Here is a 25,741-nt window from a genome sequence, read left to right as displayed (position 1 = left end):
TATCTATCTATCTCCTCTCTAACATCTATTTATCTGTCTATCTAATATCTATCTATCAATCAATCTCCTCTCTAATATCTATCTATCTATCTATCTATCTATCTATCTATCTATCTATCTATCTATCTATCCCATCCACCAACCCATTTGTCTTTCTAATTCATTCATCTGTCCGCCTAAACATTTATCTATCTATCTATCTATCTATCTATCTATCTATCTATCTATCTATCTATATCTATCTATCCGTCCGTCCGTCCAACATTATCCATATATCTAGCTATCTATCATCTGTCTGTCTCTTTCCATTCATCCATCCGTCTCAAACTATCTATTTATCCATCTATCACTGTCTATCATTTGTCTGTCTGTCTCTTTCCATCCATCTCAAACTATCTATCTGTCTAGCTGTCTATCTATTTATCTATCAATCAATCTCCTCTCTAACATCTATTTATCTGTCTATCTAATATCTATCTATCTATCCCATTTACCAATCCATTAGTCTTTCTAATTCATCCATCTGTCTAAACATTTATCTGTCTGTCTGTCTATCTATCCTTTCAACCCTATCTATCTATCTATCTATCTATCTATTAATCATTTGTCTGTCTGTCTCTTTCCATCCATCCATCCATCCATCTCAAACTATCTGTCTGTCTAGCTGTCTATCTATTTTTTCTATCTATCTATCTCCTCTCTAACATCTATTTATCTGTCTATCTAATATCTATCTATCAATCTCCTCTCTAATATCTATCTCTATCTATCTATCTATCTATCTATCTATCTATCTATCTATCTATCTATCCCATCCACCAACCCATTTGTCTTTCTAATTCATTCATCTGCCCGCCTAAACATTTATCTATCTATCTATCTATCTATCCGTCCGTCCGTCCAACATTATCCATATATCTAGCTATCTATCATCTGTCTGTCTCTTTCCATTCATCCATCCGTCTCAAACTATCTATTTATCCATCTATCACTGTCTATCATTTGTCTGTCTGTCTCTTTCCATCCATCTCAAACTATCTATCTGTCTAGCTGTCTATCTATTTATCTATCAATCAATCTCCTCTCTAACATCTATTTATCTGTCTATCTAATATCTATCTATCCCATTTACCAATCCATTAGTCTTTCTAATTCATCCATCCGTCCGTCTAAACATTTATCTATCTATCTATCTATCCGTCCAACATTATCTATATATCTAGCTATCTATCATCTATCTGTCTGTCTCTTTCCATCCATCCATCCGTCTCAAACTATCTGTCTGTCTAGCTGTCTATCTATCTCTACCTACTTACCTCTCAGGTCTGTATATTGCATTATTTCAGCATTTTCTATTCACTATTGGCTAGTAACTCCGCCGTAGCCTGGTTTTCTGTTCTCCTTTTCCGCTTTCTACACTATGTGATTTATATAATTTCTGTCTGTATTTTTGTCTCTTAACATAACATAACACTTATCATTACTGATTTCCTGGGGCATTTTCTATGCCAGAAATATGCTGGAAGCTGGGGAGAATAATTTTTTCTCAAGTACATTCCACTAAATGTCTCTGCATGATGGCCTGAAACCTGCACGTCGAATATAATTCTGGAGTTGACTTAGGGCAATGTGTGTATGGAGTCCTGCAATGCTGTAATATGCAGTGTGTGATAGCATTGCCATGGATATGAAAACATTAGGGGAAATAAGGAAATGTATGTGATTTAAAAAAATCCATCCTATAAAAAAAGAATTATGATTGTAAAATATCCTTTCCTGGGGCCTTTAAACTTCTATTAACTGAAGCAAAGCTATAGATATCAACAGAGATACAGATGTCCTAAAAGACACGCTAGAGAAACCCTCAACAGGTTGCAATTCACACATGGACACATATAGCATAGACATCTCCTGCCAGAGTATCACAAAATTAGGTTTTCTTTTTTTTTTTTAAAGCTGCTCATCTGACGGCACACATCTCGGGATATGTTAAATAAAGAAGAAAAGGACACATCTGTAAACCCTGCGCACTAGAAAAAATAGCACATGTCGTGCTCCCTGATGGAAACTCAAAGGACCCCATTATATTTAATGGGGTCTGTTGGGTGATGGCCATGTCTAGTGATGAGTGAAGTATTAGAAAATTCGATTTGGCTGCTTCGTAGAATTTTACCCCTCAGATGCCGCATTCATTGTTGACCGAGGCATCTGACAGAAATAATACAGTGTAAATTTTTTTTTACAAATTTATAAAATCATACTTACCCTCATCCATTTGATCGCAATGCAGAGAGGCAGCTGTCGGCATCTTGAGTGAAGATCTAGCGCAAAATCTTGTGAGGCCTGTGATGACATCGTGTCGGCCGGCATGGTGACGTCATACGTCACCGCGCATGGGATTTTGCGCTGGATCTCCAATCAAGATGGCGACAGCTGCCTCTCTGCACTCAAATGGATGAAGGCAAGTATGATTTATGTATTTTTTTAATTTTTTACTGTCATTCGATGAAAATTGATTCGTTACCACGAAGCGCGAGGAAATTCGGCTTTGCTGCGAACCGAATTTTCCCTCAAATTCGGATCGAATTCCACTTTGTCAGCTTCGATTCGCTCAACATTAGCCAAGTCCATCATAAAACTGACCCCATGCTTCTGGTAATTTGGTTGTTCTGCTCTTACAACAGAACCAAATAACGGAAATAACTAGAGTAGATGTGAACAGAAGATAATATATGATGGAATATACTTGGGAACCTTTAGGCCACTTACACACGTTGTGGAATACGTGCCGTTCTTCTGCACGGACTCTCGTGCAGATAAACTGCAGCGTAGAACAGCACCAGCAATTACACAAATCTCGTTTTTTAGATTGTTTCCGTGCGGAAACTGACCTACTGTACGGATTTCTGAATCTTCAGAATGTCAATTTTTGCAGTTTTAGCTGCGTATTTCACTCTTTTTCAATAAAAGGTAAGATCTGCAGCAAAACCACATCTAATTTGCAGCAAAAACCACTGTTAGAAATTGCACATTTTGGTGCGGATATGGTGCAGAAACACACATAAATCCACATAGGAATTTCCGTGCAGATCTTATGTACGATCACCCGTACTCGTGTGCAGGTAGCCTTATAGAGCATCTGTCAGCAGATTTGTACCTATGACACTGGCTGACCTGTTACATGTGCACTTGGCAGCTGAAGGCGTCTGTGTTGGTCCCATGTCCATATGTGCCCGCATTGCTGAGAAAAATGATGTTTTTATTATATGCAAATGAGCCTCTAGGAGCAACGGGGGCGTTACCGTTACACCTAGAGGCTCAGCTCTCTCTGCAACTGCCGCGCCCTCTGCACTTTGATTGACAGGACCAGGCAGTAAAAAAAATCAAAACACCTGGTCCTATCAATCAAGGTGCAGAGGTAAATTGTAACATACGGCAAATTACCCAAAAAATGTAACATCATGTAACAAATATAATACGTCATATAACCACCCAAAAAGTCACAAGCAGTTGTAGACCCTGTTCACACCACAGTTATTTTCGTTCCATTTGGGTTCCAGTGATTTTTATGGCAAGCATAGGATCACACTGAGGACACTTGGATTTAAAGGGGTTGTCCAACAGAGAAAATTTCTTCACAAAGAACTCAGAGTGGGTTAAAATGTAAAAATTAAATCAATTTTGACCTCATTGATTTCGCTCCAACCAAAAGTTTTGTAGCAAAGCATGGGCAGTCCACTGGTCTCATCAGGACATCTGTATTGCATAATGCTATTCTTTCGGATAAAGGGTCACATATGTACTGATGTACAGTGTAACACTCACATATCACTGTCTGTGTCAGATCGTTGTTTCTGCTTTTTCCTTCTCACCAGAAATGCACTCACAGCTGCAGTGATTATTAGCAGAGCTGCCACCACTCCCCCGAGGATCCCGAGCAGACTTCCGGACAGGCCCTGAGGTAGAGGCTTATCTGAAACAAGCAGCGTTAAGGACAGAGTTAACAAGTAATGTGGTAGCAAACACTGCAGAGCTCTCCAGACCATTATTACTACCACTCCTACCATCCCTCCCACTACCATTCTGACTCTTCTTGATTTCATTCAATTGCTGACATTGTTTGTCAGTATTAGTTCCGGGTTAATGGTGGCAAAATGCTTCTCCATATATTATACAGTCCTGATCAAAAGTTTAAGACCACTTAAAAAATGGAAAAAAATCATATTTTACATTGTTGGATCTTAAAGGGAGTCTGTCACCTCCATATGGCCATATACAGCGCTTACATGGCTCTGTAGCACACCTATACAGGATTGTAATGGTACCTTTTTTCTTTTCTTTAGACTTGCACCAGCAGGAAAAACAAAGTTTAATTCATTAGCAAATGAGCACTCGCAAGTGCCCAGGGGCGGCGTTCAGTGTGTAGGTGCCCAGGCTGCGCTGCCTTCTTTTCACTTTACTCCTCCCCAGCCTCTGCCTTTGCCCGCCCTCCAAGTCCGGACCTATCGATGAGACTGAAGGGCTTCAAAAACAAAAAACGTCTTCAAAGACCTCGTCTCCTTGAACGCCACAGAACTGATCGTTTGGACTTTGCAAGAGAGCACCAAACATTCAAAGGTGGAGGAAAGTTTTATTCTCTGATGAGAATTTTTTTTACCTTGATGGTCCTGATGGTTTCCAACGTTACTGGCATGCCAAGCAGATCCCACCTGAGATGTTTTCCACGTGCCACAGTGGAGGGGGCGCCATAATGGTCTGGGTGCTTTTTCCTTCAGTGGAACAATGGCGCATTCTGAGGGCCCTCGTCTGTGTGGTAACGACTAGGTTTTTCAACAGGACAACGCTACAGTACACAATGCCGGCAGGACAAGGGACTTCTTCCAGGAGAATAACATCACTCTTTTGGCCCATCTTGCATGTTCCCCTGATCTAAATCCAATTGAGAACCTTTGGGGATGGATGGCAAGGGAAGTTTACAAAAATGGACAACAGTTCCAGACAGTAGATGGCCTTTGTGCAGCCGTCTTCACCACTTGGAGAAATGTTCCCACTTACCTCATGAAAACGCTTGCATCAAGCATGCCGAAATGAATTTTTGAAGTGATCAACAATAACGTTGGAGCTACTCATTACTGAGTTTATGTTTGGAAGTTGGATTTCTGTTTTGTAGGGGTTTAGTTTTTTTTTGGAGGTGTGGTCCTAAACTTTTGATCAGCTGAAAAACAGCCTGTTTTAGTTTATTTGTTGTTTTAATTAAATTGAATGCTCAAAAAATGTTTTGTCTCACTCCCATTTCTACTTGTTGCATGTTGAAGCTCTACTTGGAACCTTGTTAAGATCCAGCCATGCCAAATATGATTTTTTGCCATTTTTCAAGTGGTCTTAAACTTTTGATCAGGACTGTAGTATTATATTACTCTATTAGCTTATGCTCATTTCACCACTATCAGTGTTATTAGTTTGCCATAAAGTGATGCCCCAAATGTTTAACCCCTTAGATGTTGTGGGCAATGCTTTAACCCCTTCAGGACCCTGCCATTTTTCACCTGAAGGACCAGGCCAATTTTTGCAAATCTGACGTGTCACTTTATGTGGTGATAACTTAAAAACGCTTTTACTTATCCAGGCCATTCTGAGATTGTTTTCTCGTTATATATTGTACTTCATGACAGTGGTAAATTTGAGTCAAAATATTGCATTTGTATTTATAAAAAAAATACCATATTTTACCCAAAATTTGCCAAAATTCACAATTTTCAGAATTTCTATCTCTCTGCTTTTTAACAGATAGTGATACCTCCTAAATTAGTTATTACATTACATTTCCCATATGTCTACTTCATGGATCATTTTGTAAATTAATTTTTTTTTTTTTTGGGGACGTTAGAAGGCTTAGAAGTTTAGAAGCAAATCTTAACATTTTTAAGAAAATTTCCAAAACCCAATTTTTAAGGACCAGTTCAGGTCTGAAGTCACTTTGTGGGGCTTACATAATAGAAACCACCCATAAATAGCCCCATTTTAGAAACTACTCCCCTCAAGGTATTCAAAACTGATTTTACAAACTTTGTTAACCCTTTAGGTGTTCCACAAGAATTAAAGGAAAATGTAGATGAAATTTCTGAATTTCACTTTTTTCACAGATTTTCCATTTTAATCCATTTTTTTTTCCAGTACCAAAGCAAGGGTTAACAGCCAAACAAAGCTCAATATTTATTAACCTCATTCTGTAGTTTACAGAAACATTCCATATGTGGTCGTAAACTGCTGTACGGGCACACGGGCAGGGCGCAAAGGTAAAGGAACGCCATATGGTGTTTGGAAGGAAAATTTCACTGGGATCATTTTAAGTTGCCATGTCACATTTGAAGACCCCCTGATGTACCGCTTGAGTAGAAACTCTAAAAAGTGACCCCATTTTGGAAACTACACCCCTCAAGGTATTCAAAACTGATTTTACAAACTTTGTTAACCCTTTAGGTATTTCACAAGAATTAAAGGAAAATGTAGATGAAATTTCCGAATTTCACTTTTTTGGCAGATTTTCCATTTTAATCCATTTTGTTCCGCTAACAAAGCAAGGGTTAACAGCCAAACAAAAGTCAGTGTTTATTACCCTGATTCTGTAGTTTACAGAAACACCCCATATGTGGTTGTAAACGACTGTACGGGCACACGGCAGTGTGAAGAAGGAAAGGAACGCCATATGGTTTTTGGAAGGCAGATTTCACTGGGATAATTTTAAGTTGCCATGTCACATTTGAAGACACCCTGATGCACCCCTAGAGTATAAACTCCAAAAAAAGACACAATTTTGGAAACTACGGGATAAGGTGGCAGTTTTGTTGGTACTATTTTAGGGTACATATGATTTTTGGTTGCTCTATATTACACTTTTTGTGAGGCAATGTAACAAAAAATAGCTGTTTTGGCACCGGTTTTATTTTTCGTTATTTACAGTGTTCATCTGACGTTATGTGGTATTTTTTATAGAGCAGGTTGTTACGGACGCGACAATACCAAATATGTCTATTGTTTGTTTCAGTTTTACATAATAAAGCATTTTTGAAAAAAAATATTCTGAAAGCCATATTTTTTTATTTTTTGGGCGACTGTCGGGCTCACTTTTTTCTGGATGAGATGACTGTTTGATTGGTACTATTTTAGGGCGCATATGACTTTTTGATCGCTTGGTATTAAAATTTTTCTGATTTAAGGTGACAAAAAATGGATTTTTTGACACAGTTTTTATACATTTTTTGGGACGTAGTTTACCTGAGGGGTTAGGTCATGTGATATTTTTATACAGCAGGTTCTTACGAACGTGGCAATACCTAATATGTGTATTTATTTTTATTTATTTAAGTTTTACACAATAAAAGCATTAAAAAAAAAACCTACACAAATCACTGCAAAAAAAAGCACCAAAATGATACGCAACTGACAATACTAGCTAATTCCTCAAGCCGATGTTAAAAGCTGAGAACTTTGCCAATATCTTCAAGTCAGGAACATATTGGAGCCCCTCATGCACCACATCACGGTGTCTCAGCAAGCATGGGGTCCTACCACTCAACTGCCCGTGGTGTGTTAACAGGGTCTGAACAGTGCTAGTTGGTTTCTGCTGGGTCCATGCCGCTGATTGGGCAGGAGCAGCTCCCACACACGTCCGATCAGCCAGCCGTATATGTAAGGCGCTAGTCCTTAAGTCACGTCCACCAGCACTGTGCATGTACAGCGCGGGTTCTTAAGGGGTTAAAGGAGTTGTGCAGGATCCACAATTTTTTTTATTTTGTGTAAACCTCATTTTGTCCCCTACACAGCATGATAGCGTACCTGTGAACTTTTCCTAAGTCTTCACTTCCATCTCCATGATCCTGCTGCGCTCCATTGTTTACAACCCGAACTTTCAGGTTGTGGGCGTAGATGAGCTGCAGCCATAAGACTCCCCATAGTGCAGTGCGCTGTAAGATCAGCCAGAAATGTACACACCCACTACACCCTTCCCGCCCACTACACCCTCCATCACCTTCCTGTCTTCCCCTAAGCTTCGATATGACAAACAGTAGACTCCGCCTTTCCCGCTTGTGAATTGAGTGTCGACCAGCTCTTTTCAAGATCACATGATTCTGACATCACGACCATTTGGGCAGGGGATTCTGACAGAGGGGATTATAGGAGGCCTGTTCGTAATGTAAGAGGAAATACAGTCTCCACAGAGGGTGCAGTCATGTGACCACTCTCCCGATCTCCGGAGTGAGACAGAAAAAGTAGAGCAAGTGCATTAGTAAATTGCAGGGCGTGGCAGGGGAACTACAGGGAAAGGGAAACATTTATACCTGGATAACCCCTTTAAGGCCTTAGCTGTTGCTGTCACGGTTTGTGAAATGCAGTAAAAAAATAAAATAAAGTAAAACTGTGATTTCTTTAAGCCAAAACCGGCTGTGCCATTAAAGAACTCCTGCAAAACCAGCTAGAAAGGTACATGATGTAAACTGTAGTGAATGTAATTTTCTTACCAGTGACTGTATTTGTAAGTTATAACCTCCCCTCTGATCCTCAGCTGTGTCATGTGACAGCAGCAAGACTTTCCAAATGACACAGCATCTTATGTGTGGACAGGAAGCCGGTTTCTCTATGTGTTCTGTGGCATTTAGCGCTGATAGAGGAAGGATTGGCCGGCTTGCGGACAGTCAGAGACAGTGACACATGGGATAAAGTCCAAACAAAGTTCCACTCTATTGTGGTTTCAAGAAAAAATTAATGGCCTTTACATTTCAGGCAAAATACAGGACAAATCCTGCTCGTCTAAGCACTAGCTACACATAGTGTTTCACTAAGGCCCCATGCATACGACCGTATGTATTTTGTGGTCCGCAAAAAATACGGATAAAGTCCGTGTGCATTCCGTATTTTGCCGAACGGAACAGCTGGCCCCTAATAGAGTGGTCCTATCCTTGTCCGTAATGCGGACAATAATAGGACATGTTCTTTTTTTTTGCGGAACAGAAATACGGACATACAGAAACGGAATGCACACGGAGTAACTTCCGTTTTTCTTGCGGACACATTGAAAAATCCAGAACGGACACAGAAAGAAAATACGTTTGTGTGCATGAGCCCTAACTGTCCTAAATACAGTACTGTCAGCTCTGAAGTTCACCACAGCAAGCTACTCACAAGCACCAGCGATGTCATCCAGCTCTCAGGCCCAGACTCTCTGCCCGGATTCTCTTCATACAACTGGTGCAGGTGCAGCTAATCAGGCAGCAGGCTAGATCTCATACCAGAAGTGGACTGTGGATTGGGGAACCCGCCCAACTCTTCCCCAATCCAAAACTCCAGGCCCTATACCGGCTTTTCTACAAAGCCACTTCAGGAAAGCTTGGCTTTCCACTACATACGGGGCATTCCCTGGAGCTTAAGTTGCATTTGACAAGATTCTGGGGGGAAAGTACCCGCCATCAATCACTTTACCTGTGACTGTCTCACAGCTCCTATGGGAACCTGAATGTCAGTCTCCTAGGAATCAATAGAGAAGTAAGTGACTTCCTGTCCTGTGTCAGTTGGAGAGCAGAGAGTTGGTCACTTAACACAGCTGAGGATCAGAAGGGAGGTTATAACTCACAAATACAGTCACTGGTAGGAACATTACCTTTACTGGTTACATCATGTACCTTTCTAGCAGGTCAGAGAATAAAGTTTTTTGTGGGAGTTCGACTTTAGGCCTCTTTCACACGACCGTTTTTTTTTTGGTTTACGGAAATGTTTTTCCATTTTTTGCATTCCGTATACTGTCCATATATGGAGCCATTCATTTCAATGGTTCCGCAAAAAAAAAATAAAACTGAATGTACTCTGTATGCATTCCGTTTCCGTATTTCTGTTTTTCTGTTCCGCTGAAAGATGAAACATGTCCTATTATTGCCCACAAATCACGTTCCGTGGCTCCATTCCAGTCAATTGGTCCGCAAAAAAAATTGAACACATGCGGAAATGCATCCGTATGTCTTCCGTATCCGTTCCGTTTTTGCGGAACCATCTATTGAAAATGTTATGCCCAGCCCGAATTTTTTCTATGTAATTACTGTATACTGTATATGCCATACAGAAAAACGGAACAGAAACGGAAATACAACGGAAACAAAAAACTTTCTTTTATTGTGTAAAAAAAACGATTTGATACATATGCAAATTTACCTAAGATGAGTCCTGTCCCTGAGATGAGTCCTGTCCCTGGGATGAGTCCTGTCCCTGGGATGAGTCCTGTCCCTGAGATGAGTCCTGTCCCTGAGATGAGTCCTGTATGTGAGAGGAGTCAGGGACAGGAGTCATCTCAGGTTAATTAGCATATATATCAAATAGTTTTTTTTCACACAATAAAAGCACACAGAGCTATGGGGACTGGGTATTGCGGATGTGCTAGCGGCCATCTAGCAACCCATGTCCTCAGCTCTATACACAAAATCCCGGTGACAGGTTCCCTTTAAGGTATTGAGAAAGTTTGAGGAGCATGGTATAGCATTCTTAAAGGGGTATATCTTATGAATCATTTAATAAAGAAATTCAAGATATAGTTGTTATAAAGTCATTTACAGTCTTTCTAGTATAAAAATACAGAGCGGTCCGTGGTAACAAGGCCTGGATTCCTGTTGAGAGCAGGAGCGCACGGCGTTATTGGTTGCTATGATGCTGTGCGCTTCATGCCGCCGCTGCACTACAGTAATACACTATACAAGTGTATTACTGTAGTGCAGCGGCGGCATGAAGCACACAGCATCATAGCAACCAATAACGCCGTGCGCTCCTGCTCTCAACAGGAATCCAGGCCGTGTTACAACGGACCGCTCTCGCCCGCGGAACACGGCCGCGTGCATGAGGCCTTAATCAAATCTTTGTCTTCCTGGGCTGTGGACAGAATCAGTCTCCTTCCCCTTCTGCTACTGGAGTACAGTGAATACAGAATTACTTTTTGAAGACTTGGCTGTGGGAAGAGTGACCAAGCATGTGTGTCCTCCAGCATTCAGCTCATTATGAGGATGTGCACATTGCTATAGACTTTGAACACAGTGGCGCCATACTATGTAAGTAAATGTCGTAAGTCTTCATACAATTATTTTTAACTGCATATAAACTGCAAATATGTATAATTTGTTTTTAAAGAGCCATGAAATGAATGATATTTAATGGTGGGACAACCCATTTAAAGGAAATGTGACATCGCTCAAGAGAACATAACCTACTGTTTAAAACATATTTTTAAAGAATTTTTGGTGATTTTTTTTATTATTTTTTTCATGATGCTATCTATATTTAAAACAGATCCTAAAATCCTGCAGTTTTCACACTGGCCACTAGGCCTAATAATATGTCAGAACTTCCTGTTCTTGGAGAACAGCCCCATGGGTTCCATAGACACAGTAGACAAGAAGGAATCTCACTGACTTCTATGGGAGACTTTTCTAGGCATGCTGTGTGACCTCTGCAGAGGTCAGGAGGGAATAGATAAGCTGTGATATTCCCTATTGTGAATGGTGGATCCTGTGTTATCTAAGAAAGTCTCAACATATTATCAGACCTAGTGGCCAGTGTGAAAACTGCATCTTTTAAAAAATATAGATAATGACATGGAAAATGAAAACAAAAAACGCCCAAAAATTCTAAACAAAATATCTTCAAAGGGGTTGTCTCATCATAGACAATGGGGGCATATCGCTAGGAGCATATCGCTACCAGCGGTGGGACCCGCACCTATATCGGGAACGGAGCCCCACAAGGTGGTGGCTGGAGGACTCCAGTCCGGCCACCACCAAGCCGGCTCCCTATAGAAGTGAATGGGAGCGCACCGCGCATGACCGGCCACCGCTCCCATTCACTTCTATGGGCTCGACGGAAATAGCCGAGCCAGCACTCAGCTATTATTGCCAGCCCCTATAGAAAATGAATGGCGGGTGGCTGCGCATGCACAGTGCGCCCTCCTTCAATTTCTGGGCTCCGTTCTCTATATAGGTGCGGTTCCCAGCGGTGGAACCCACACCTACAAGACAATGGGGGCATATCCTAGCGATATGCCTCCATTGTCTATGATGAGACAACCCCTTTAACATTAGGTCATTGTCTGGTGACACATTTACTTTCATTAAGGTCAATATGATGACACCTGGCCATTCATTTGGATTTTATTCTGAATGAAAATATCAAACGACAAATAAAAATATATTATTAAAATGTAAGAAAATGAATATATTCACATACCTGACCAGGAAACCGTACAGGAAGAACTTTAGCTCTCATATAGATAGGTGCCTATTCACACCCCTACCTGCTACTGCTCAGCTTTACAAATACAGTGTGCATAATTCTACACGCCTCAGCAGTGAAAGAGTGGAAACTGAGATGTCCCCCATTTTGAGTTACCCCCTGTTGTGATGGCTGCACCTGCCTGGTATTGTAATCCTGTGCCAGTGCTATTGACCAGCTGGTACACGTCTCGCACACCTGCCCCTGGTAATAATGTGAGCTCCATATTACTCCTAGTGTAAAGGACTTTGCTTTGTGGATTGTTTTTTAGACGCAGCTCCCCCGGGCCTTGTTTGCAGTGGGTCAGATAGTGAAAAGAAAGAAATTAATGCAGCACTCACTGGGGGTCATTTATCGTAGACTGTCCGGTCTTTCATAGCTCCCGCACTGCCGGAGGAAGCGCCCAATTTACGACAAGGCTCAGGACTTGTTATTAAGTAGATGCACCTCCCGCACTGTGTGCGCCTGGAGTGAAGACTGCACCAGCCCTGACTGGAGTAGTTTTCACTCACCTTTTACTCCTGTAAGGGCTCATGTACACCATACCGCTCAACTTTTTGGACAGTCAAAGAAAGTTACTTTGGATTCATTGTGTGAAAGATCCATTTTTCCTGCCTATTTATACCCTTTAATAGTTTTTATTTACGCCATTGAGCAAAAATTATTTGAATACAGAAATTTCCAAAATCCAAATTGCATCAAATAATGAAATAATATCCAAGCGGGCTGTAATAATCAGAGAGGAACCAGAAAAACACTTTCTGGATCAATATTGTAAATGTAATAATTCTAATCTATCCCTCAGATCAAAAAGAGGGACATTTAAGGAGCAAAGAGGGACAGGGGGACTAGGGCCAAAAAGAGTGACTTTCCCTCCAAAAAAGGGGCACTTGGGAGGCATGGTACAAGAATGTGTGTGGGCCGAGCCTGTGCTGCGGTCCGCAATGCATGGGCACCGACCGTAGGACCGTCTCTAGAATGGGGTCCGCGATACGCATCCGACGGTCTGCAATGCAAAAAAGTACTGCATGCACTACTGTTTTGCGGTGAGGAGGCACAGACAAAAACCCCACGGAAGCACTGCGCAGTGCTTCCATGGGGTTCCGTGCTGCAGTTCCGCAGCGCACCTTCCGGTTTGTGGGCCCATTCAAGTGATGCGGTGCACGGCCGGGCAACAGTTATGTGCATGAGCCCTAAATGTCAGTAAATTTTCTGGCACTCCCTTGTGACTCCCAAATGACTAAGATGGTGCAAAAACACCCTTGCAACAAAATATTGTTGCACGGACACTTAAAAAGTTACAACTTCTTTTACGTCCAAAACTGAGGCTGGGCTGGTAATAAATGACCCCCACAATGCTTTTTTATATCATGTCCTAGCTAAATAATATCATTTCTGTATGAATGAGCTTGTGTTTTTTGTAGACCAGCTCGAAGTGACCCCTTGTGACATCCTGAGAGAGCCCTTATTTTGGCAGTATACATACTTAAGGCGTTTGTTCACCCCTGGGGACCTTTTCTACAGACCCCACAGTGTGGCTGGACCCGCGGTGGTTATTATACTTTGCTCATCTTTCCAGCGCTGTGTTTCGGCTTCATTAAAATCAAATGAAATTACCTCGGAGCTAATTGACCTAAAACCCCTATAGAGTATAAAACACATTAAAAAATATATCTAAATTCCTTGGAACTTAGCCAAAAGCAAAACTAAACATCCCCAGTCCAATTAAACACATACAATCTCCATAAACCTACTCATGTTATAAATAGTTTCATAAAAACAGTCGCTATATGGATATTCCACTCTCCATTCTGTGACCAGAGAGTAGCAGGGTCTACGTGCCACTTCCCTGCAACGGCAGGACTACCCAATCCACATTCAGGGCCCACTCAACTGGTGACCTTAACTGCAGTATTTTGGTGAGGGCAGCCGTGCCAAAATTCCACTGAAAACCTGCCTGTGTCCTTTCTGCCTCCCATACATCTAAATAGTAGGCAGCGCTGAAGATCGTGGAGCGTGGTCCTTCTCTGCGTGGCTGCAGCTTTAAGCCCCCGCTCTGCTATCGTCAGTGCTGCCTCCGATTGAGATGAATAGGTGGCACAAAGCACGGTGCTGCTAGTGGGTCTTTCGCGAAACGCTGTCACGGCTGTCCATGTGAAAATTCCGCAATAAAACCCGCTGTGCGAATGGGCCCTGACCTCACCAGTCCCACTTTATATTCTCCCCTTCTCTTCTTGGCTTCAGCATCCAAAGGTAGAGAGCCCGCTTCCTCCACACCGTTCTGGTTCCATTGCTGCCCTGTTGGCTCTGGAGGTCCCGGGTCTCCCCGTGTCAACATCCAGTTTGACGCTGGGTCATGTGACTACTGCAGCAAATTACTGACCACAGCAGTGACATGTCACCCATGTGTCACATGACCCAGCAACATGACAACAGTCATTGGCTCCAGCGGTCAAGTGAGCCAGCATCAAACTGGATGTTGACAGAGGGAGACCCAGGACCTGCAGCGCTGGTTGGGCAGCGATGGAGCCGGAAACCAGCCACGGAGATCAGGTAAATATGACTACCACCACAGGTCCGGTTACACTGTGAGGTTTGCAGAATAGGTCACCAGGAGTGAACAACCCCTCTAAAGGGATTGTTCCATCAGGACAACCCTTGCCAGATAATTCAGCATTATGCTGTAGATCTGTAGGTAATCCGCAGCATAATCGGCACCACTAGATATTAATTGCAGATTTTCTTCCCTATTGAGTTCAATGGAGAAAAACAATGCGTGCTGCATTTGGCTTACATTTCTTATAAAAACTCATCCCTCTGCCTTGTACTGACTAGCTCACAAAATTTTCTAGTGCAAGTTTGCCAGAAAAATTTCTTAAGATTTCTGTCCTCTTAAGGAATACCTGTCACCACTCTTGAGATGTTTGAGTTTGTAAACTCTTGTATTCTTCATGAAATAACATATTTTGTTATAACTCTTGAGTTGTGCTGTTTCTATGTTATTCCTGCTAGAAATTAATAAATAAGTTGCCAACTGGGTGTGACCAGTTGGGGGTAAGTCCCTGCACAGTCTAGAATTATTCAACTAGTAATGGCGGTGCCATACTGTATAGAGACATGTCCCTTTTGACAAGGGGAATAGTAGTTGTTAATTTACTCATATTTTTGGAGGGATAACAGAGGAAGGTCACAATGTAAAGAAAAGATGCTCCAGAATTGTCACTTCATGGAGAATACAGTATACAGAAGTACAGATGCAGCAAATCTTAAAGTGTTTTTTCAAGACATTTATACTGATGACCTCTGGAATAATCAATTCTGGCACCTACAGCAAGCTTAGTCAAAGTTAGTGGTCAGCAAAAGAAGAGGGAGGAGGCAACTACATGTGATCGTTCCTCATAGGATTGGATCAAGGTTCAACTGAGGATCTACTGAGTGAAAGACCTCACCAGAAAGAAAGAGAGAAAGAAACAAGAAGGTTCAGCAATCTGCATGGCTGAGTGTTGACGTCAGTAAGGTATCCTGCTATCTAAGCCATTTAGACTTTACTGCAGTGAGGGGAATACTGTTAGGATACCCTTAACACTGGGACACGACTTGGTCAGTCGTATCTTAAAACCTATATGCCTGAGTTACAAATTACAGGCCAGGGTGTACCCAAAGGAAAGAAAAGGTGTGCCCTCCTATCACTACACGGCCTTAGGGAGCAATGGTGTATGGAATCCACTGTGATTAACTGTGACAGCCAGAGCGTCTACCACTCCCATCCTCCACTCCTGCTCCTCTTGGGCTCACTGGACACACAACTTTGAAATGTTAAGTACAGTTGCAAGAAAAAGTATGTGAACCCTTTGGAATTATATGGATGTCTGCACAAATTGGTCATAAAATGTGATCTGATCTTCATCTAAGTCACAACAATAGACAATCACAGTCTGCTTAAACTAATAACACACAAAGAATTAAATGTTACCATGTTTTTATTGAACACACCATGTAAACATTCACAGTGCAGGTGGAAAAAGTATGTGAATAGAGTTGAGCGAACACCTGGATGTTCGGGTTCGAGAAGTTCGGCCGAACATCCCGGAAATGTTCGGGTTCGGGATCCGAACCCGATCCGAACTTCGTCCCGAACCCGAACCCCATTGAAGTCAATGGGGACCCGAACTTTTCGGCACTAAAAAGGCTGTAAAACAGCCCAGGAAAGAGCTAGAGGGCTGCAAAAGGCAGCAACATGTAGGTAAATCCCCTGCAAACAAATGTGGATAGGGAAATGAATTAAAATAAAAATTAAATAAATAAAAATTAACCAAAATCAATTGGAGAGAGGTTCCATAGCAGAGAATCTGGCTTCCCGTCACCCACCACTGGAACAGTCCATTCTCAGATATTTAGGCCCCGGCACCCAGGCAGAGGAGAGAGGTCCCGTAACAGAGAATCTGTCTTCATGTCAGCAGAGAATTAGTCTGCATGTCATAGCAGAGAATGAGGCTTCACGTCAGCCACCACTGCAACAGTCCATTGGCATATATTTAGGCCCAGCACCCAGGCAGAGGAGGGAGGTCCCGTAACAGAGAATCTGTCTTCATGTCAGCAGAGAATTAGTCTGCATGTCATAGCAGAGAATGAGGCTTCACGTCAGCCACCACTGCAACAGTCCATTGGCATATATTTAGGCCCAGCACACACACAGGCAGAGGAGAGAGGTCCCGTAACAGAGAATCTGGCTTCATGTCAGCAGAGAATCAGTCTGCATGTCATAGCAGAGAATGAGGCTTCACGTCAGCCACCACTGCAACAGTCCATTGGCATATATTTAGGCCCAGCACACACACAGGCAGAGGAGAGAGGTCCCGTAACAGAGAATCTGGCTTCATGTCAGCAGAGAATCAGTCTGCATGTCATAGCAGAGAATGAGGCTTCACGTCAGCCACCACTGCAACAGTCCATTGGCATATATTTAGGCCCAGCACACACACAGGCAGAGGAGAGAGGTCCCGTAACAGAGAATCTGTCTTCATGTCAGCAGAGAATTAGTCTGCATGTCATAGCAGAGAATGAGGCTTCACGTCAGCCACCACTGCAACAGTCCATTGGCATATATTTAGGCCCAGCACACACACAGGCAGAGGAGAGAGGTCCCGTAACAGAGAATCTGGCTTCATGTCAGCAGAGAATCAGTCTGCATGTCATAGCAGAGAATGAGGCTTCACGTCAGCCACCACTGCAACAGTCCATTGGCATATATTTAGGCCCAGCACACACACAGGCAGAGGAGAGAGGTCCCGTAACAGAGAATCTGTCTTCATGTCAGCAGAGAATCAGTCTGCATGTCATAGCAGAGAATGAGGCTTCACGTCAGCCACCACTGCAACAGTCCATTGGCATATATTTAGGCCCATCACCCAGGCAGAGGAGGGAGGTCCCGTAACAGAGAATCTGTCTTCATGTCAGCAGAGAATTAGTCTGCATGTCATAGCAGAGAATGAGGCTTCACGTCAGCCACCACTGCAACAGTCCATTGGCATATATTTAGGCCCAGCACCCAGGCAGAGGAGGGAGGTCCCGTAACAGAGAATCTGTCTTCATGTCAGCAGAGAATTAGTCTGCATGTCATAGCAGAGAATGAGGCTTCACGTCAGCCACCACTGCAACAGTCCATTGGCATATATTTAGGCCCAGCACACACACAGGCAGAGGAGAGAGGTCCCGTAACAGAGAATCTGGCTTCATGTCAGCAGAGAATCAGTCTGCATGTCATAGCAGAGAATGAGGCTTCACGTCAGCCACCACTGCAACAGTCCATTGGCATATATTTAGGCCCAGCACACACACAGGCAGAGGAGAGAGGTCCCGTAACAGAGGATCTGGCTTCATGTCAGCAGAGAATCAGTCTGCATGTCATAGCAGAGAATCAGGCTTCACGTCAGCCACCACTGCAACAGTCCATTGTCATAAATTTAGGCCCAGCACCCAGGCAGAGGAGAGAGGTCCCGTAACAGACAATCTGGCTTCATGTCAGCAGAGAATTAGTCTGCATGTCATAGCAGAGAATGAGGCTTCACGTCAGCCACCACTGCAACAGTCCATTGGCATATATTTAGGCCTAGCACACAGGCAGAGGAGAGAGGTCCCGTAACAGACAATCTGGCTTCATGTCAGCAGAGAATCAGTCTGCATGTCATAGCAGAGAATGAGGCTTCACGTCACCCACCACTGCAACAGTCCATTGGCATATATTTAGGCCTAGCACACAGGCAGAGCAGAGAGGTCCCGTAACAGACAATCTGGCTTCATGACAGCAGAGAATCAGTCTGCATGTCATAGCAGAGAATGAGGCTTCACGTCACCCACCACTGCAACAGTCCATTGGCATATATTTAGGCCTAGCACACAGGCAGAGCAGAGAGGTCCCGTAACAGACGATCTGGCTTCATGTCAGCAGAGAATCAGTCTGCATGTCATAGCAGAGAATGAGGCTTCACGTCAGCCACCACTGCAACAGTCCATTGGCATATATTTAGGCCTAGCACACAGGCAGAGGAGAGAGGTCCCGTAACAGACAATCTGGCTTCATGTCAGCAGAGAATCAGTCTGCATGTCATAGCAGAGAATGAGGCTTCACGTCACCCACCACTGCAACAGTCCATTGGCATATATTTAGGCCTAGCACACAGGCAGAGCAGAGAGGTCCCGTAACAGACAATCTGGCTTCATGACAGCAGAGAATCAGTCTGCATGTCATAGCAGAGAATGAGGCTTCACGTCACCCACCACTGCAACAGTCCATTGGCATATATTTAGGCCTAGCACACAGGCAGAGCAGAGAGGTCCCGTAACAGACGATCTGGCTTCATGTCAGCAGAGAATCAGTCTGCATGTCATAGCAGAGAATGAGGCTTCACGTCACCCACCACTGCAACAGTCCATTGGCATATATTTAGGCCTAGCACACAGGCAGAGCAGAGAGGTCCCGTAACAGACAATCTGGCTTCATGTCAGCAGAGAATCAGTCTGCATGTCATAGCAGAGAATCAGGCTTCACGTCAGCCACCACTGCAACAGTCCATTGTCATAAATTTAGGCCCAGCACTCAGGCAGAGGAGAGAGGTCCCGTAACAGACAATCTGGCTTCATGTCAGCAGAGAATTAGTCTGCATGTCATAGCAGAGAATCAGGCTTCATGTCAGCCACCACTGCAACAGTCCATTGGCATATATTTAGGCCTAGCACACAGGCAGAGGAGAGGTTCATTCAACTTTAGGTAGCCTCGCAATATAATGGTAAAATGAAAATAAAAATAGGATTGAATGAGGAAGTGCCCTGGAGTCCAATAATATATGGTTATGGGGAGGTAGTTAATGTCTAATCTGGACAAGGGACGGACAGGTCCTGTGGGATCCATGCCTGGTTCATTTTTATGAACGTCAGCTTGTCCACATTGGCTGTAGACAGGCGGCTGCGTTTGTCTGTAATGACGCCCCCTGCCGTGCTGAATACACGTTCAGACAAAACGCTGGCTGCCGGGCAGGCCAGCACCTCCAAGGCATAAAAGGCTAGCTCTGGCCACGTGGACAATTTAGAGACCCAGAAGTTGAATGGGGCCGAACCATCAGTCAGTACGTGGATTGGTGTGCACACGTACTGTTCCACCATGTTAGTGAAATGTTGCCTCCTGCTAACACGTTGCGTATCAGGTGGTGGTGCAGTTAGCTGTGGCGTGTTGACAAAAGTTTTCCACATCTCTGCCATGCTAACCCTGCCCTCAGAGGAGCTGGCCGTGACACAGCTGCCTTGGCGACCTCTTGCTCCTCCTCTGCCTTGGCCTTGGGCTTCCACTTGTTCCCCTGTGACATTTGGGAATGCTCTCAGTAGCGCGTCTACCAACGTGCGCTTGTACTCGCGCATCTTCCTATCACGCTCCAGTGCAGGAAGTAAGGTGGGCACATTGTCTTTGTAGCGTGGATCCAGCAGGGTGGCAACCCAGTAGTCCGCACAGGTTAAAATGTGGGCAACTCTGCTGTCGTTGCGCAGGCACTGCAGCATGTAGTCGCTCATGTGTGCCAGGCTGCCCAGGGGTAAGGACAAGCTGTCCTCTGTGGGAGGCGTATCGTCATCGTCCTGCCTTTCCCCCCAGCCACGCACCAGTGATGGACCCGAGCTGCGTTGGGTGCCACCCCGCTGTGACCATGCTTCATCCTCATCCTCCTCCACCTCCTCCTCATCCTCGTCCTCCTTGTCCTCCAGTAGTGGGCCCTGGCTGGCCACATTTGTACCTGGCCTCTGCTGTTGCCAAAAACCTCCCTCTGAGTCACTTCGAAGAGACTGGCCTGAAAGTGCTAAAAATGACCCCTCTTCCTCCTCCTTCTCCTCCTCCTGGGCCACCTCCTCTTCCATCATCGCCCTAAGTGTTTTCTCAAGGAGACATAGAAGTGGTATTGTAACGCTGATAACGGTGTCATCGCCACTGGCCATGTTGGTGGAGTACTCGAAACAGCGCAACAGGGCACACAGGTCTCGCATGGAGGCCCAGTCATTGGTGGTGAAGTGGTGCTGTTCTGTAGTGCGACTGACCGGTGCGTGCTGCAGCTGAAACTCCACTATGGCCTGCTGCTGCTCGCACAGTCTGTCCAGCATGTGCAAGGTGGAGTTCCACCTGGTGGGCACGTCGCATATGAGGCGGTGAGCGGGAAGGCCGAAGTTACGCTGTAGCGCAGACAGGCGAGCAGCAGCAGGATGTGAACGCCGGAAGCGCGAACAGACGGCCCGCACTTTATGCAGCAGCTCTGACATGTCGGGGTAGTTGTGAATGAACTTCTGCACCACCAAATTCAGCACATGCGCCAAGCAAGGGATGTGCGTCAAATTGGCTAGTCCCAGAGCTGCAACGAGATTTCGCCCATTATCACACACCACCAGGCCGGGCTTGAGGCTCACCGGCAGCAACCACTCGTCGGTCTGTTGTTCAATACCCCGCCACAACTCCTGTGCGGTGTGGGGCCTGTCCCCCAAACATATGAGTTTCAGAATGGCCTGCTGACGTTTACCCCGGGCTGTGCTGAAGTTGGTGGTGAAGGTGTGTGGCTGACTGGATGAGCAGGTGGAAGAAGAGGAGGAGGAAGCCGAGAAGGAGGAGGTGGCAACAGGAGGCAAAGAATGTTGCCCTGCGATCCTTGGCGGCGGAAGGACGTGCGCCAAACAGCTCTCCGCCTGGGGCCCAGCTGCCACTACATTTACCCAGTGTGCAGTTAGGGAGATATAGCGTCCCTGGCCGTGCTTACTGGTCCACGTATCTGTGGTTAGGTGGACCTTGCTACAGATGGCGTTGCGCAGTGCACACTTGATTTTATCGGATACTTGGTTGTGCAGGGAAGGCACGGCTCTCTTGGAGAAGTAGTGCCGGCTGGGAACAACATACTGTGGGACAGCAAGCGACATGAGCTGTTTGAAGCTGTCTGTGTCCACCAGCCTAAATGACAGCATTTCATAGGCCAGTAGTTTAGAAATGCTGGCATTCAGGGCCAGGGATCGAGGGTGGCTAGGTGGGAATTTACGCTTTCTATCAAATGTTTGTGAGATGGAGAGCTGAACGCTGGCGTGTGACATGGTTGAGACGCTTGGTGACGGAGGTGGTGGTGGTGGTGTTGGTGGTACATCCCCTGTTTGCTGGGCGGCAGGTGCCAACGTTCCTCCAGAGGCGGAGGAAGAGGCCGAGGCGGCAGCAGCAGAATAGGCCGAGGCGGCAGCAGCAGAAGAGGTAGCAGGGGGAGCCTGAGTGACTTCCTTGGTTTTAAGGTGTTTACTCCACTGCAGTTCATGCTTTGCATGCAGGTGCCTGGTCATGCAGGTTGTGCTCAGGTTCAGAACGTTAATGCCTCGCTTCAGGCTCTGATGGCACAGCGTGCAAACCACTCGGGTCTTGTCGTCAGCACATTGTTTGAAGAAGTGCCATGCCAGGGAACTCCTTGAAGCTGCCTTTGGGGTGCTCGGTCCCAGATGGCGGCGGTCAGTAGCAGGCGGAGTCTCTTGGCGGCGGGTGTTCTGCTTTTGCCCACTGCTCCCTCTTTTGCTACGCTGTTGGCTCGGTCTCACCACTGCCTCTTCCTCCGAACTGTGAAAGTCAGTGGCACGACCTTCATTCCATGTGGGGTCTAGGACCTCATCGTCCCCTGCATCGTCTTCCACCCAGTCTTGATCCCTGACCTCCTGTTCAGTCTGCACACTGCAGAAAGACGCAGCAGTTGGCACCTGTGTTTCGTCATCATCAGAGACATGCTGAGGTGGTATTCCCATGTCCTCATCATCAGGAAACATAAGTGGTTGTGCGTCAGTGCATTCTATGTCTTTCACCGCTGGGGAAGGGCTAGGTGGATGCCCTTGGGAAACCCTGCCAGCGGAGTCTTCAAACAGCATAAGAGACTGCTGCATAACTTGAGGCTGAGACAGTTTCCCTGGTATGCATGGGGGTGATGTGACAGACTGATGGGGTTGGTTTTCAGGCGCCATCTGTGCGCTTTCTGCAGAAGACTGGGTGGGAGATAATGTGAACGTGCTGGATCCACTGTCGGCCACCCAATTGACTAATGCCTGTACCTGCTCAGGCCTTACCATCCTTAGAACGGCATTGGGCCCCACCATATATCGCTGTAAATTCTGGCGGCTACTGGGACCTGAGGTAGTTGGTACACTAGGACGTGTGGATGTGGCAGAACGGCCACGTCCTCTCCCAGCACCAGAGGGTCCACTAACACCACCACGACCATGTCCACGTCCGCGTCCCTTACTAGATGTTTTTCTCATTGTTATGGTTCAACACAACAACAAATATATTATTTGGCCCAATGTATTGTATTCAAATTCAGCGGGATATAAATTTGAGGCCTAGTATTTAGGCGCTGGGTGACCGGTATGGATTTAGTGACAGAATTAGACTTGGAAATGCACAGAAGCGTGTGTGTGTGAAGTTATTCTGAATGACCCAATGTGCACCTTGAATATTATATACCCTTTTAGGGATAGATTTCAAATGGCTCTGATATAGCAGAAACCACTAAATTATGAAATTGTTAAATTGGGAATTGTATTTCTACCCAGAACAAAAAATGTGCTTTGACGGACACTAAATAACTTTCCCAGCCACAACAGGACAGCGTTAACGAGAGATTTAGCAGGATATAAATTTGAGGCCTAGTATTTAGGCGCTGGGTGACAGGTATGGGTTTAGTGACAGAATTAGACTTAGAAATACACAGTAGCGGGTGTGTGTGAAGTTATTCTGAATGACCCAATGTGCACCTTGAATATTATATACCCTTTTAGGGATAGATTTCAAATAGCTCTGATATAGCAGAAACCACTAAATTATGAAATTGCTAAATTGGGAATTGTATTTCAACCCAGAACAAAAAATGTGCTTTGACGGACACTAAATAACTTTCCCAGCCACAACAGGACAGCGTTAACGAGAGATTTAGCAGGATATAAATTTGAGGCCTAGTATTTAGGCGCTGGGTGACAGGTATGGGTTTAGTGACAGAATTAGACTTAGAAATACACAGTAGCGGGTGTGTGTGAAGTTATTCTGAATGACCCAATGTGCACCTTGAATATTATATACCCTTTTAGGGATAGATTTCAAATAGCTCTGATATAGCAGAAACCACTAAATTATGAAATTGCTAAATTGGGAATTGTATTTCAACCCAGAACAAAAAATGTGCTTTGACGGACACTAAATAACTTTCCCAGCCACAACAGGACAGCGTTAACGAGAGATTTAGCAGGATATAAATTTGAGGCCTAGTATTTAGGCGCTGGGTGACAGGTATGGGTTTAGTGACAGAATTAGACTTAGAAATACACAGTAGCGGGTGTGTGTGAAGTTATTCTGAATGACCCAATGTGCACCTTGAATATTATATACCCTTTTAGGGATAGATTTCAAATAGCTCTGATATAGCAGAAACCACTAAATTATGAAATTGCTAAATTGGGAATTGTATTTCAACCCAGAACAAAAAATGTGCTTTGACGGACACTAAATAACTTTCCCAGCCACAACAGGACAGCGTTAACGAGAGATTTAGCAGGATATAAATTTGAGGCCTAGTATTTAGGCGCTGGGTGACAGGTATGGGTTTAGTGACAGAATTAGACTTAGAAATACACAGTAGCGGGTGTGTGTGAAGTTATTCTGAATGACCCAATGTGCACCTTGAATATTATATACCCTTTTAGGGATAGATTTCAAATAGCTCTGATATAGCAGAAACCACTAAATTATGAAATTGCTAAATTGGGAATTGTATTTCAACCCAGAACAAAAAATGTGCTTTGACGGACACTAAATAACTTTCCCAGCCACAACAGGACAGCGTTAACGAGAGATTTAGCAGGATATAAATTTGAGGCCTAGTATTTAGGCGCTGGGTGACAGGTATGGGTTTAGTGACAGAATTAGACTTGGAAATACACAGTAGCGGGTGTGTGTGAAGTTATTCTGAATGACCCAATGTGCACCTTGAATATTATATACCCTTTTAGGGATAGATTTCAAATAGCTCTGATATAGCAGAAACCACTAAATTATGAAATTGCTAAATTGGGAATTGTATTTCAACCCAGAACAAGAAATGTGCTTGAACGGACACTAAATAACTCGCCCAGCTACAGCACTAACGACAGATTTAGCTGGATATGAATTTGAGGCCTAGTATTTAGGCGCTGGGTGACAGGTATGGGTTTAGTGACAGAATTAGACTTGGAAATGCACAGTAGCGGGTGTGTGAAGTTATTCTGAATGACCCTATGTGCACCTTGAATATTATATACCCTTTTAGGGATAGATTTCAAATAGCTCTGATACAGCAGAAACCACTAAATTTTTAAATTGCTAAATTGGGAATTGTATTTCAACCCAGAACAAAAAATGTGCTTTGACGGACACTAAATAACTTTCCCAGCCACAACAGGACAGCGGTAACGAGAGATTTAGCGGGATATAAATTTGAGGCCTAGTATTTAGGCGCTGGGTGACCGGTATGGATTTAGTGACAGAATTAGACTGGGATATGGCCAAAAAATAACCACACTATTGCTGGTTAAATGCACTTGGTGATGGGCGCAGCTTGCCCCTGATGTAGTATATGGCCAAAAAATGAACAGACTATTGCTGGTTAAATGCACTTGGTGTCACAGCTTGACCAACCACACTACTGAGGGTTAAATGCACTTGGTGACGGGCGCAGCTTGCCCCTGATGTAGTATATGGCCAAAAAATGAACAGACTATTGCTGGTTAAATGCACTTGGTGACGGGCGCAGCTTGCCCCTGATTTAGTATATGGCCAAAAAATGAACAGACTATTGCTGGTTAAATGCACTTGGTGTGATAGCTTGACCAACCACACTACTGAGGGTTAAATGCACTTGGTGACGGG

The 25,741-nt window shown here is 44.3% G+C and overlaps 1 protein-coding gene across 1 annotated transcript in view; it reads right to left on the bottom strand.

Moving 5' to 3' along the window:
• LOC122926995 overlaps positions 1 to 25,741 on the bottom strand; it is a 121,588-nt gene that overhangs the window by 20,164 nt on the left and 75,683 nt on the right. Inside the window, exon 2 of the mRNA XM_044278525.1 lies at positions 3,826 to 3,973. Coding sequence (XP_044134460.1) covers positions 3,826 to 3,973 — 148 coding nt within the window. The remainder of the gene's footprint in view (positions 1 to 3,825; positions 3,974 to 25,741) is intronic.

This window comes from Bufo gargarizans, chromosome 2, assembly GCF_014858855.1.
Source record: "Bufo gargarizans isolate SCDJY-AF-19 chromosome 2, ASM1485885v1, whole genome shotgun sequence".
NCBI lineage: Eukaryota > Metazoa > Chordata > Amphibia > Anura > Bufonidae > Bufo > Bufo gargarizans.
Note: the sequence above shows the minus strand (reverse complement) of the source record. Positions and strands in the feature narration are given on the sequence as shown.